The following is a 13820-nucleotide window of genomic DNA, read 5'->3' as shown; positions in this document are numbered from 1 at the left end:
GGGGGAAAGAAAGGTATCAAAGCAGATATATTGAAGAGCCACAAACCAGTTTGACTGATTTCACTGACCAAGTTCTGAATTGTATTATCATACCTAGACAAGCCATGCAGTAAAGCATCGATGAAACACACAATATTCCTATAATTCATTGAGGCTTCCTTACCCCCACTGTCATGATCTCAGTGCTGTTTCTCTTAGGTATATTTAAGAGATGGGAGCCCATGACACACGGAATCCAGGAACATGAAGGGGAATTGTGATACCAGAGGATAAGGGGACGAGGGATGAGGAAGGGATAAAGGGGCACCAAGCACAATGATCAACACATAACTATACACTCCTCTCCAGGGAGAAGAACAATAGAACACAAGCCATGATGATAGATGGTTCGAATATCATTTATTGAGTTATTGACTGTGTTGGGAACATTGGATATAATTAGTTAATTACATAAAACTAGAAATCTAATAAATTTTGGTACTTTCTATGCTAATTTCCATGTAATACAGGTTATGGTCATTTGTTGCTAGCAACTTTCTGCTATCTAACTACACTGGGACTGGAAGGCAGGGGACAGTTTCATCTCTGAGTGGTAACCATGTTTCAAATGTCCTTGGCCCCATGAGATTTTCTCATGTCACCCTACTTAGGCTGATGTTTTTCATGTCACCCTTCTTAGGATGATTTTGTTCATGTCACCTATTTAAGGCACTCTTTCTGCTTGCACAAATAAAATAATGTTTCATTGTTTGTCAGAAAGGTCTATTTGTTGAAGTCATACTCCATAACGCATTCAATTATAAAGTTCAAGTGGATTGTAGTCTAACAAAATAAGGGTGGAGGATAGACAAAAGTTTTGAGTCAAGAAAGATATAAAGATGATAGGTTAGCCAATTAAGTGAAATACTACCAGTGAGAAACTAGTGGAAGATGATGCTGTTGAAATAGGAAGGTGCTTAAAGAGAGGACCAGCCATTTGCTAAATCTCAACTTATGCACCTGATGTGTAGTCCTTCACTGTATCACTGATGGACCAGATGTAATGATCGGTACCCATGTCCATAAAAGCAGCATTCCATGTGAAAAAAAGTCTTACAAACTACAGCCCTATTAAATGTAATGTCTACCTCAAACTTTTATGCTGAATCAATGTCAACATCAGCACCAGGTCCATGGTACCCATATCTAGTAGAGTGGTGTCGTCAAAAAGCAAACAAATGTGTCACCTAGGTTCCAATTGCAGCCACATATCCAAGCATTAGGTTTTAAACACATCCATGATGTACAGAATTAGGTGCCAGGGAGTCCATTCTATAAACCTAAAGGAACAGACACTTCTCAATAGAAGTTATCCAAATGCCAGAAAGCATAAAAAGATATTGACAATCATTAGTCATTGGGGAAGTGAAAGTCAAAACAGCAACCAGTTATCACTTAATGCCCATTAACCCCAAACCAAACCCATTGCCATAAGTCACCTCTAACTCCAGTAGAAGTAGCCGAAAGCATGTCCAACACTCTAAATCTCAACAGGAGCAGATAGGCTCATCTTTCTTCCTCAAAGGGACTGGTCTGAACTGTCAGTCTTAATGATTAGCAACTATTATTGATTATCATCCCAGTACTATCTGTGCCTCATCATAACCATGTTTTTTTGTAAATAGCTTTATTTGTAAGTACTCTAAAATAGCTAAATATTAACTAATTCAAATTCTACCAAACTCTTCCAGACAACAGAAAACACTATGAAAATCACTACATAAACCCAGCATTACCTTATTTAAAAATCACATTAGAAGAAAAAAGTTTATGTGTTTTATATATGAACTAAAGTGTCTAATAAAATACCACTAAATAAAATCCATAAAATTGTCGTAAAATTAATCATTATATACCAGTGACCTGTAGACTTAAACCAGGAATAAAGGGTTAATTTAACTTGAATGAACGTAGCTGCCAAAAATTAACAGTATAAAGACAGTATGATATGATCATATCAGTGAATGTTTGAGTTCTCATAACACACAACCATATTTATGATAAGGAAAAGTTTAGCAGGACAGGATCTCCCAACCATCAGAAGAGCAGAGCCACCAGCCGAACCTTTGCGAGATCCCTGTGTGACAGCGACAGAAGCACAGGGTCCTAGCTCTTAGACCATGACAGAGCAGTGGGTTTCTGGCTCTTGGAAGGGTAAAACAGAATGTTTTCAAGAGGAGCTTGGCTTTTAGAATGTGATACCTTTTGGGCATTTGCTGTGATTTGTTTGGGCTGGGGAGAAGCCAAGGGAGAGCATGGCTGAGAAGAGGCTCTGCTATGGACCAAAGAACTTCATCCTCAGAACGCTTGCTGATCCTGGCTTCTGTTGTCTTCCCTAAGGAACTCCACAATTGGGAGTATTGAGTGTGAGTTATGAGTGGCCGTAGTGGTGGATTATCGCATCCAGCAGAGTGCAGTGGGGAGATGGTTGGTGACAGGTATGGTTGGTTAAGAAGGGTGAGTGGTGGAGGCAAGTGTTGCTTCTGCCTCTCAGATCTCAGCCTTGAGCTGGTGTGGAGTGGGATGCTCCTTCTCCCTGGGCTAGCGGCTGGAGGTCAGACATGTCTTCTGTGCCTCGCCCCACAAAAAAGGAAAAACTTAGTAAAGGAAATTATTGAACCAAAAAAAGCACACCTATGTGAAACTAACAACTAACATCATTCTTAAATTGTGAATTCTTTTCTTCTAAGGCAGGGAATAAAATGAGTGTGCCCACATAATTTGTATTCAGCATTATGATAGAGGTTCTAGTCATTCCAATAAGTCAAGCAAACAAACAAAAATAAAAAACCCTAAGCCCAGGCAATAAGTTCTAACTCATGAAATCTCTATAGGAGAGGGTACAACTGCTCTTAGGGTTTCTGAGTTTATGAATCATTTTTAGGCACAAACAGCTTATATTTCTTCTGGGGAGCAATTGCCGGTTTTAAATCTATGATTCTGCTCTTAGCAACCCAACACTTGACCCATTACCCAACCATGGTTCCTTAAAGAAAAAGATGACATGTAAACTGAAAAAGAATAAATAAGGTGTTAAATTATGTATTTACAAAAAGCACAATTATCTGAGTGCCATCCAGTCAATGTCAACTCACAGTGACCCCATCGAATAGAACAGAACCGGACCCATGGGTTCTGAAATGGCAACTGTTTATGGGAGTGGAAAGTCCAGTCTCTCTCCTGTGGAGTGGCTTGTGGCTTCAAGCAGCTCAATGCATATCCACTATGCCACCCAAAAATGTTAATATGTCTCATAAGTGAATTAAACAAGTGCACAGGATACATTGCCAATGTCTAAAATTTGACTGTATTTGTATAATAGCAACAAAATTATTTAAATTGGAATTAAAAAAATAGTATACTATATGAAGGCGAGTCAAAACTTATTGCTACCAGACCTCTCATTCATGCACACCCATGAATTTATTCCAAATAAAAATCTGTTTAAACATATGTCTGCACACAGATTTCTCTAGGCCCATTAGCCAGCCTCTTAGGAAAATGTCTGAACAAAACGGTGGATTCCAAGGGGATCTGATGAAATTAAATTCAAGGTAGAAAACTCAGCGCTTTCCATTTTCCTAGATTCATATTTTGTGGGTCCCTGTTCTGCCTATTGAATCAGAGATGTTTGTCACTGTCCCTTCTCTTTTGAGTCACGCCACATCAGAAAAGAAGGTCTTGATGGCTGTGCTCTACATGTCATTAAGCTGACTCTGCATGGAGGGGAGCTATTCCCCGGTTGTATTTGAGTTCGGTCCAGCCTGGGGAATTCATCTTCTGGCATGATATTTGAAAATGTTACTTTGCTGTTCATAAGATTTTTCAGAGGCCAATTCCGCATAAGTGGACTGCCTGTTTCTTCTTCCTAGTCTGTTTTTAGCCTAGAAGCTCTGCTTAAATTTGGCCACCATGTGTACTAATTTTTTGCTGGTATTTGAAGCAACAGTGGCAAAGCTTCCTATGCCATATGGGAGGAGATCTAGTGGTGTAGTGGGAAGCTATTGGAAGGTCAGCAGTTAGAAACCACTCACTGCTCTGAGTCAGAATTATGAGACTTTCTACTCCCATAAAGATTAACAATCTCAGAAATGCCTAAAGGAAGTTGTATTCTGTTCAATAAGGTCATTCTGAGTTGCTGTCACCTTGATGGAAGTGAGGGTTTTTATTGTTTTGTTTTGTTTTTAGATAGCTTATAGAGAAAGTAAGCCTTGTAGAAGAGTTGGAACTTCAAAATATTCTTGGTGAAATAAGTCCGTGATAAAGCATACAAACATTTATATGATACCATTTAGAATGGGAAAATGCATAGACACTGAAGACGATCAGTAGCTATAGTGTTGCTTTTGGATTACACCTCAACAAGGAACAGAAAATTCCTCAGCACTGGACCGATACGCCACATCACGATAAGTGGACAAAACCTTGACTTTGTCAGGGATTTGATTTTACTTCAATCAGTAAGGATTATCCAATGAAGCTGCAGTCAAGAGATAAAAGCAATTTATTACTTTTGGCAAATCTGTCATGCAGGAACTTTTTAAGTGTTAAAAAGCAAAGATATAACATCACACACATGGAAAAACCAGACAATGAATGAGGTAGAAGACCAATTGGTGCCTTTGAAAGAGGATGTTAGGGAAGAATAATGTATGCAGGGCTGCCTGGAAAAAAAATCCATCTTGAAAGGAGTACAGCCACGTTGTTTCTTAGAAGTGTAGATGGCAAGACTGTATCTCAAGTATATGGGACATATTTTCAGGAGGGACCAGTCCCTGGAACAGTATGCTTGACAAATGAGGACAATCAGTGAAAGAAAAGACCTTTAATGAGGTGGATTGACACAGTATCTACAACACGGGCTCAAACATAATGATTCTGAGAGCGGGGCAAGGTGGGCAGTATTTCCTTCATGTACAACAGCATAGGTCACATTTTATTTTTTTTCAATTGCTAAAACGGTGGGATTTCTTTGCCAAATTTATGACTATTAGAGGGTATCTTTGAAGATTCACTGCATCCACTGTGTGAGATCCTTCAAGGAAATTCCTTAAAAAGTGGTTCTACCAATGGCTGATGATGTGAACATAATCAACTATATCATTGTCCAAGGTGTCTGTAGATCTCATGTTTCAGAACTCCTGGGAAACTTCAAAATGTGGATATCCAAATACAGCAACACTATTGAGTTATATTATCTAGAACTTGCATCAAGCAACCTAACTTTTAACATGATCTAATGCATCCAATCTATATTTTAGTTGTCAACAGCTAAATAGACAATAAATAAATGAATTTAAACAGGATATTTGATACGAGAGATTTATTCTGCAGATTTTTTCTCAAAGGCTCTATATCCCAATAACAAACTACTTTTGACTAATAGTATTGAACTTGAATGATAAGAATTGTCTTCTTTTATTGTCAACATTTTTAGACTAAAGACATTTATTTTGGTGCATTTATTTATCACCAATTACTTATCAGTCTAAGTCACTTTCTGGCCCCACAGCTTCTTCATAGCATTTTTCACTTCTGTGTTTCTGAGGGTGTAGATTAAGGGGTTTAGCATGGGAGTGATCATAGCATAAAAGACAGCCACAGCTTTATCAATGGAGAAGGTGGTCACTGGGCGCAGATACACAAAGATGCAGGGCACAAAGAATAAGACGACTACTGTGATGTGAGAGACACAGGTGGAGAGGGCTTTGCGCCTCCCCTCGAGACTGTGGGTCCTCAGGGACCGCAGGATGACCACATAGGAGACCATCAAGAGGAGAAAGTTTAGCAGGCATATGAATCCACTGTTGGCAGCAACAAAGAGACCAAGGGTATGAGTGTCCATGCAGACAAGCTTCAACAAAGGGTTCAAGTCACACATGAAGTGGTCTATGACATTGGGGCCACAGAAGGGCAGCCAGACTGTGAAGAGGATCTGAATGGTTGCATGGACAAAGCCTCCAGCCCAGGCCACTGCCACCAGGAGGATGCACAGCCTGTGGCTCATGATGGTCGTGTAGTGCAGGGGTTTGCAGATGGCCACATAGCGGTCGTAGGCCATCACGGTCAGCAGGATGATCTCAGCAGCACCAAGAAGATGCTCAATAAAGACTTGAGTCATACACCCCACAAAAGAGATGGATTTTCTCACAGCAAGGGTGTCAGCTAGCATTTTGGGGGTTATGGATGAAGAAAAGCAGCCATCGATCAGCGATAAGTAAGACAAGAAGAAGTACATGGGGGACCCTAAAGCCCTGTTGGTGCTGATGGTGATCACAATGAGGAAATTACCCACCAGGGTGACCAAGTAGAGAATTAAGATCAAAGCAAACGAGAATATTTGAAGCTCCTTATTCTGGGTCAGGCCCAACAGGATGAATTCTGTCACATTATTTATTCTTGCCATCACTTCAGTTCAGATGACAGCTGATGTCCCTGAAAATAAAGTCACACAATCCTCAACATTGCTACTTTTACTTAAAATATAATGATCCCCCTAGGGCAATTTATTTTCCCTATTTTTTACAGAATGCAAATACATGCAGGAAATCATGCCAGTGGCCTCATTTTTCGTATGCATAAACTTTAAAAAGTCATTCCATGATATGGCCATGTATGTAGCATATTAATAGATACCCAAATATATATGAGTACATTTATTTTCTTCAAAGTTGCTGTAATTGTTCTACTAAATTAAATCATACAAGAAGCTGAAAACTCATATAGAGACTTTTTTCAAGCTCTCTAGTACATGAGACAGTCTTTGTCCTACTTCATCTGTCTGGACTGAAGTACTGTTATTTACTTCACCAGGAGTGAAGTACTGTTATGTTACAGACTCCTTAGGTAGTGTTTTATTGCACTCTCATTAGGTAGTGTTATGTTACAGTCTCCTTATCTCAGATATCAGGGTAAATCTTAGTTGTTAAATTGTAGCATGAGCTCCTGATACATGCTGTAATCTATGAACCTTAGAAACATTATGTTGAATGATAAAAGTCAGTTGTACCAAAGTACTACTATTTCATGATCTCACTTATATGACATACCAAGAATAGTAAGTTTATTGAGAACTACGTTTATTTGTGATTGCCAACAGCGAGTGGTGGACTGAGAGAAAATATATACCATAATTAGGGTTACTTAGTTTCTGTTAATGATGGTTGAAATGTGTGTGTATAGTTAGTGATGATGACTGAACAACATGATGAATATTTGTATAATATAATTAATGTCACTGTGTAGTACATGTGAAGATTTTTGAATGACAAATGGTTGATTAAATATATATTTCCACACACGAAAAAGGAAAAAGAAAATAACAAAGAAACTTATTCTCCTAAAGAAGACGCTTTTCATTTATAGAAAATAGGAATAAATTGAGAATCTGAAATCATTTGCAAGTAATCCCAGGAGGTATAAGATAATGAATCTGAATTAATGTTATATTATATTTGAAAAAATAAAATTTATATTGGTAAGAAGAATTTACATTACTGTTCCTTATGTAAGCGTTTATTTATGGATGATATTTGGTAGACTCTTAAAATTACTAATATTTATTTTTATTCTTTTTTTCTATCACCATTGTTTCCTAACATGTGAGTAATCAAAGAATTTTCTGAGACAAGGAAAGGAGGCAGAAGAGAAAGAAAATGGGAGAGAAGTAAAGGGAAATCGAAAAGTAGAAGGCAAATAGTGATATGGGCTCAAAACTCAAAGACATAGGTTGGAGTTCTGGATTTACTCCTTACTAAGTATATAACATCAATTTATTTAGTGGTTCAATCTTTCTTATTTGTAAAATGTTGCCTACATACACATATGTTTTGGGTTATTATATGGATAAAATAGTTTTAAACTTATTAGAAATATTATTTTATGATTTGTGATTCTGAAGCGATTATCACCAAAATTAAAATGAAAAAGTGTTCAGATATTTCCAAAAGCAGTGATTTTGAAGAGTTAGCTGAGAAAGTGAGGAGAATGAGGGAAACAAGGATAAACAATTGACTACTAAGAGACTATTTAAGATAAAATTTAAATTAAAAAATGTTCAGCTTGTGTTTGTAGTATTTTTGATTCTTCATTTTATTTATGTGTTTTCCAAAACCAAGTCCTCAAATATAGACACTGTACTGTAATCCTTCCAAAATTAACTTTTATGATTGAATGTGGCGAGTTTCTGGAAAACGTAACCTTCATTCACTCTACAAGTAAATGGGTTGTGAAATGGCGTGCCTTATACTGGTCTTATGAGCTCTTCATTTTTAGCTCTGTGATGTTTCTAATGGAATGCACTAAAAGGTATTTGTATAGCGGGAGACTGGGGAGAGCTGGTGATGGAAGAGACAAAGGTACAGGAGAGGGAAAGAACAGGGATGGAAAGAGAAGACAAAAGGTACAGGGAAAGAAGAAGAGAGAAAAAGGAGAAGAGGGGAAACTGGGAAAAGGATAGAGAAACCAGTGAAGAGGAAAAAGAAGGGATAGACAGTCAAACACAGAATTATTGAAAACTACTTAAATTTTATCTAAAGTAATGTGTAGTAAGAGTCCAAACACTTTCCAGATTTGAAATTCAAAAAGAAAAAAAAAACTCACCCGTGGGACTTATGATCCATATCCAAGAGGAATACTGATGACTAACTAGTCATAGGTTGTACTTACACACAAACAGGTCAGGAGAAAGAGGTGATTTTATAAGAGATCATCTAAATACACTGCAGAGGGTTATGAACAACGGACTTGGTCCTTCGTAGAGATAATAATTCTTAAAAATGATTCTACGGAGGTGTTTTCCAGTCCACAGTGTGTGTAATCAGAGGTAAAGCCCTGGATAATCAGTCAAGTGAATAGGAAAGTGTTTCCACAGGGGAAGAAAAAGACATGAAGCAAAGAAAGAAAATATTTTCATAAAATGTATCTTCCAAACATATCAATTTTCATTCCATCCTGTGTGCCTAAGACTTGTGCCCTGCCCAAACATGTGCATATAACAAATTATCGCAGACAGTATACTCCAACAGCTGTGGTGTTTAAAAGGATTTTTTTGGTTTTATTTTTAATGTAGATTGCAGGCTGGTTTCAGCAGCTCTGCCCCATTACTACTTCTATGTAACCCAGCGATTCCTTAGAGACTTTTGTATGGCATTAATTTGATAAAAGTTCTCAGAATACAAGAACTATATATTTTCATCTAACAAGTGTACATCATTATTTACCAAGACATTAGTGGTTCGTTAAAGGTCCTCTGGTTGAGAAATTTCCGAAAACTAATTTTTCTGAACTTTTTCCAGAGCAACCATATTCACAGATGGTCCTTGGAACTGAAGGATCTTCTGCTCACCATTTTACAAGAACCCGGTGGCTGGCCTCAGGTTGTGTCAGGAAGATGAACTGCCTTTGTGACTTCCTGCCCAGAAACTCTCAGTCCTGCCTTCTCAGCTCTGTCAGTTTTATCATCATGGAGATGCAACTTTATTCAAGTTGGTCACGTTTCCGCTAGTCCTCAGGGGAGAGTAATTAATTTTTGAAGTCTTTGCCAAATGGCAACCAACACTTAACCCTTTTTCCTGTTGTCCCTAATGACAGTGATTGGCATCTTTGACAAGGGTTAGAAATAATTCAGGATCCCTGTTGGCACTGTGGTTACTCATTGGGTTGCAATTCTCATGGTTAGCTGTTCGAAACCCCAAGATGATCCTCAGAAGACATATGGGGCTTTCTATTCCCTTAAGGAGTTACAGTTTCAGAAACTCATGTGGGCAGTTTAACTCTGCCTTAGAGGATCACTATGAGTTAACAACTTGATGGCAATCAGTTTGAGAAATCATTTTCCATAAGGAAAATCAAAACAGATAGTTGCCTTCAAGTTGGTTTAAACTCTTGGCCTCTCGATGTGTGCACAGTAGACCTACTTAATTGGGGGGGGGGTGGCGGGGGGAGAGTCAAGGTTGTGATTCTTCAGAATCAGATCTCCAGCCCTCTTTGAAGTGTTTATGGGTGGGTGTGAACTATCAACCTTTCAGATAGTAGTCAAGCAGTTAATCATTTCACTACTCAAGCCCAACCCAACTGCCATGAAGTCAATTCTGACTCACAGGGACCGTATGGGGAGAGTAGAACTGTCCCTAGGATTTCTGAAGGTGGGATTCTCTACAGACGGGGATGTCCTCCACTTTCTTCCTCTGTACGCATAGTGACTCCAAAAATCATCCCTAAAATCATCTATAGGGTAATCATCAGTCTGGAGTCTATTTTCTCCCTCCCCCCACAAATATTCATTGGTTTTGTAAAATATTTAGGCACACTATCATTTATAAATAACAATCACTAACTATTGGTTGGTATGCACAGGTCCTATATGAAAAATGTTATGTCTTGTTGCCCTATGTGGTGGATACTATTATTATTCATTTTAAAGATAAGGGCGCAGAAGCAGTAAGAGTTGGAGTTATTTATCCAAGATAGCTATGGGTATGTGACAGAACTGAGCTTTAAAACCACGATATCTGCATCCACAACTCAAGCAATGTGCTTATAAGACCTGAATTTCTAGGGAAGAGAATGGTAGTAAAAATACTATAAAGTAAGTACAGAAAGAAGTAAAAGATCTTCACAACAGAGAAAAGAAAATAAAGATATCAATTTACTTGAAACTACAAACGCCCAGGTGGAGAGCCACGCCAGTGCTGAGATGCTTCCACCACCACTGGGCCCACAAGACTTTCTACCCACTGGCCTGTGATCTTCATGCACTTGGCATCATTTCATATGTTGCGTGAGTCTGAAGAGAAATTTACAGATTGGTATTGGATATATGGTCTAATATTGGACTTAAGGTCTTGATCTGGACTGGGCTGTGATTTTTACTCCCATATTCTATTGCTCTTTTATATAAAGCTCTTTCTTATACACAAATGAGTCTCCCTGGAGTTTTTTTCTCTAGTCTCCTGAGACACACACATTATGGTATCAGGAGTAAGGTACAAGAGAAACAAATCATAAATATGGAGAGTGGATGTTAGTTTTTTTTCTACCTCATGGTAGTGTTCCTCTTTCAACTAGGTCAATGTGGTTTATTGGGTTGTTTTCTAAAAACAATATGAGAAATTAAAATTTTGATAATTTTGTTTGGTTTTCATCTTTGGTTATTCCTATTTGAAATGTCAAAAATACATTAAAAAATGATAATAATTTATAAATTATCAAGGGTTTATGGTGGAAGGGTGGTGGGAGTGAGGGGAAAAATTAGGAGCTGATACCTAGGACTCAAGTAGAAAGCAAATGTTTTGAGAATGATGATGGCAACATATGTATAAATGTGCTTTACATGATGGATAGATGCATGGATTGTGATAAGAGTTGTATAAGCCCGCAATAAAATGATTTTAAAAAAAGAAATGGTGTAAATGAATGTGGTTAATATATATTTTGAGCTCAGGAGTATAAATCACCCCTTGATTATCTCCGAGTTGCTTAACCAAAATGGCTGACAGAAGGTCAAATTGGCTGACAGAAAGCCTGGCTTGATGTTGTCAGAGGTCTGATCCCATATTTTGTATCAATAGAATCATTTAGAAAATGATTTAGATAAGTTAAATAAGGTTGGAACTTGACTGTTTTAAGAATTGAATTTTGTGTCTGATTCTACTTTGTTTATATTAATTTCTTCTGCTTATTATTATCGATATAGGGATTTATAGAAATGATTATTGGGGAGTATGAAAACGGAGAACTTGTAAGCCCACTTCTCTTGAGCCATTAAAATTTGATCTTTAAGTGGGGTTAGAACATGCCTGCATAGAAGACTGAAAAGATAAGCCCCACTCAGTGCTTTGGAGTACTCAGAATATTTGTATTCCAAGCTACGTGGCTAGGGCACTATTGATAGTCAGAAGAAAAAAGAAAAAGAGGAACACTTTGGACTTTGCATCCTGGACTAGTGTTTTTTGTCAGAAGCTGGAAAATATCTGGAGCCCTGAAGACACTCTCTGCTCTAGGCCTGAACTGTTAAAGGAAGCCTGTGGGCAGTGTGAAATGCTTGCTTGGATTTATTTCTCTGGTCTACCCCAGACTAACACAGTGACCAAACTCTGTTTTACACTCTACTCCACAGCTCCTTTATCTATGAGATGAAGACAGACTCCAACTGATACCATATACATTCTTTCCCCCATCACACCCTTCCTCACTTGCTTCCTTTTTTTTTAATAACTCACTCTCATAACAATCTCCATCTAGGGATCTACACCCAGGGAGGCCACATTTACAGGAAGATAATAGAAATGCTGAATAAGGTTGGAGGTTAAAAACAAAACAACATGATGTAATTTGAAGGTTGAAGACAGAAAAGTAATGAAGGAATTGAGAAGTTAGCACAAAGAGAAAAGGAGTGTGCATTTGAAGCTGGATGGCATCCAATAAAAGACATTCAAGCAGGAAAAAATGGGCAATGGAATACATGTCTCTCTCTGATCCTCAAAGCCAAGATCTTAGTGGAAGAAATGTAGGTGTCTTGATCGCACACACAACAATGAAAATCATACAAGCATTGGCTATTACCTATTTGCTTTTGGATACTATGTAATCAATTCCTACTCCTGGTCACCCTTTATATAATATTTAGTCCTACATAATACTTTCAATGAACAAATTTCCAGAGTCCATATTGATAGGCATGTTGTTAATAAATTTTACCATGGGTTATCCAGTACTACCAGTGAGAAACCAGTGAAAGACCATCCAGTTGAAATAAGGAAGGTGCTTTTAGAGAGCAATTGGCATTTGCTAAATCGCAGCTAATGTACTATGTTGTGCAGTCTTCTCTGGTATCATTGACGTTCCAGGTGTAATGATTGGTACCCAGTTCTATAAATGTAGGCTTTCGATGTGAAAAAGATCTTATAAACTACAGCTTCATTAGATATAATGTCTTACTCAAAATCATATGCTTAATCAATATCAACATCAGCACCAGGTCCATGGTTCCTATATCCAATACAGTGCTGTCACCAAGGAGCATCCAGATTTGTAACCTAGGTTCCAATAGTCAGACACATACATATCCATGCATTAAATTTTAAACATAAATGATGCAAATATTAGATGCTAGGAAGTCCATTCTGGAACAGTAAAGGAATAGACACTTCTTAAAAGAAGCTATTCAATGACTAGCAAACATGAAATGATGTTCACAATCATTAGTCATTGGGGAAGTGCAAATCAAAATAGCAACCAGTTATCATTTCATGCACATCAACCCCCAAAACAAACCTATTGCCATAAGTCAATTCTGGCTCAGAGCAATTCTAAAAGACAGCTTTGAACTGCTCCAAAGCATGTCCAATACACTAAATCTCTGCAGGAGCAGATAAGCTCATCTTTCTTTCCCAAGTGAATGGTCTGAACTGTCAATCTTAATGAATAGTAATTAATGGTCAGCACCCACTGTGCCACCAGTGCCTTATCATAACCATTAGTATGATTTTTTTTGCAAATGGCTTTATATGTAAGTACTCCAAAATAGTTAAAGATTAAATAATCCAAATTCTACCAAACTATTCCACACAACAGAAAACACTGTACAAATCACTACATAAAGCCAGCATTTCCAGAATAAAAAAAACCACATTATAAGAAATAAAACATTTATGTATTTTATATATGAATAAACGTGTATAATAGGATACCCCTAAATCATATCCATCAAAAATTAATTAATAATTATAAAACAAGGCCTTGTTAATACAACCAGGAATAAAAGGTTTATTTTTTAACAT

General features: G+C 37.6%; 1 protein-coding gene across 1 annotated transcript; it reads right to left on the bottom strand.

Moving 5' to 3' along the window:
• Window positions 1–5527: 5527 nt before the first annotated feature.
• LOC142444644 (olfactory receptor 4C12-like) lies at window positions 5528–6445 on the bottom strand. Its single transcript, XM_075545707.1, has one exon. The coding sequence runs from the start codon at window positions 6443–6445 to the stop codon at window positions 5528–5530; it is 918 nt and encodes a 305-aa protein (XP_075401822.1).
• Between the last annotated feature and the right edge of the window lie 7375 nt (window positions 6446–13820).

The sequence above is a fragment of the Tenrec ecaudatus genome, chromosome 4 (genome assembly GCF_050624435.1).
Source record: "Tenrec ecaudatus isolate mTenEca1 chromosome 4, mTenEca1.hap1, whole genome shotgun sequence".
Classification (NCBI taxonomy): Eukaryota; Metazoa; Chordata; class Mammalia; order Afrosoricida; family Tenrecidae; genus Tenrec; species Tenrec ecaudatus.
The sequence above is the reverse complement of the archived record's forward strand: the minus strand, read 5'-3'. Positions and strand labels throughout refer to the sequence as shown.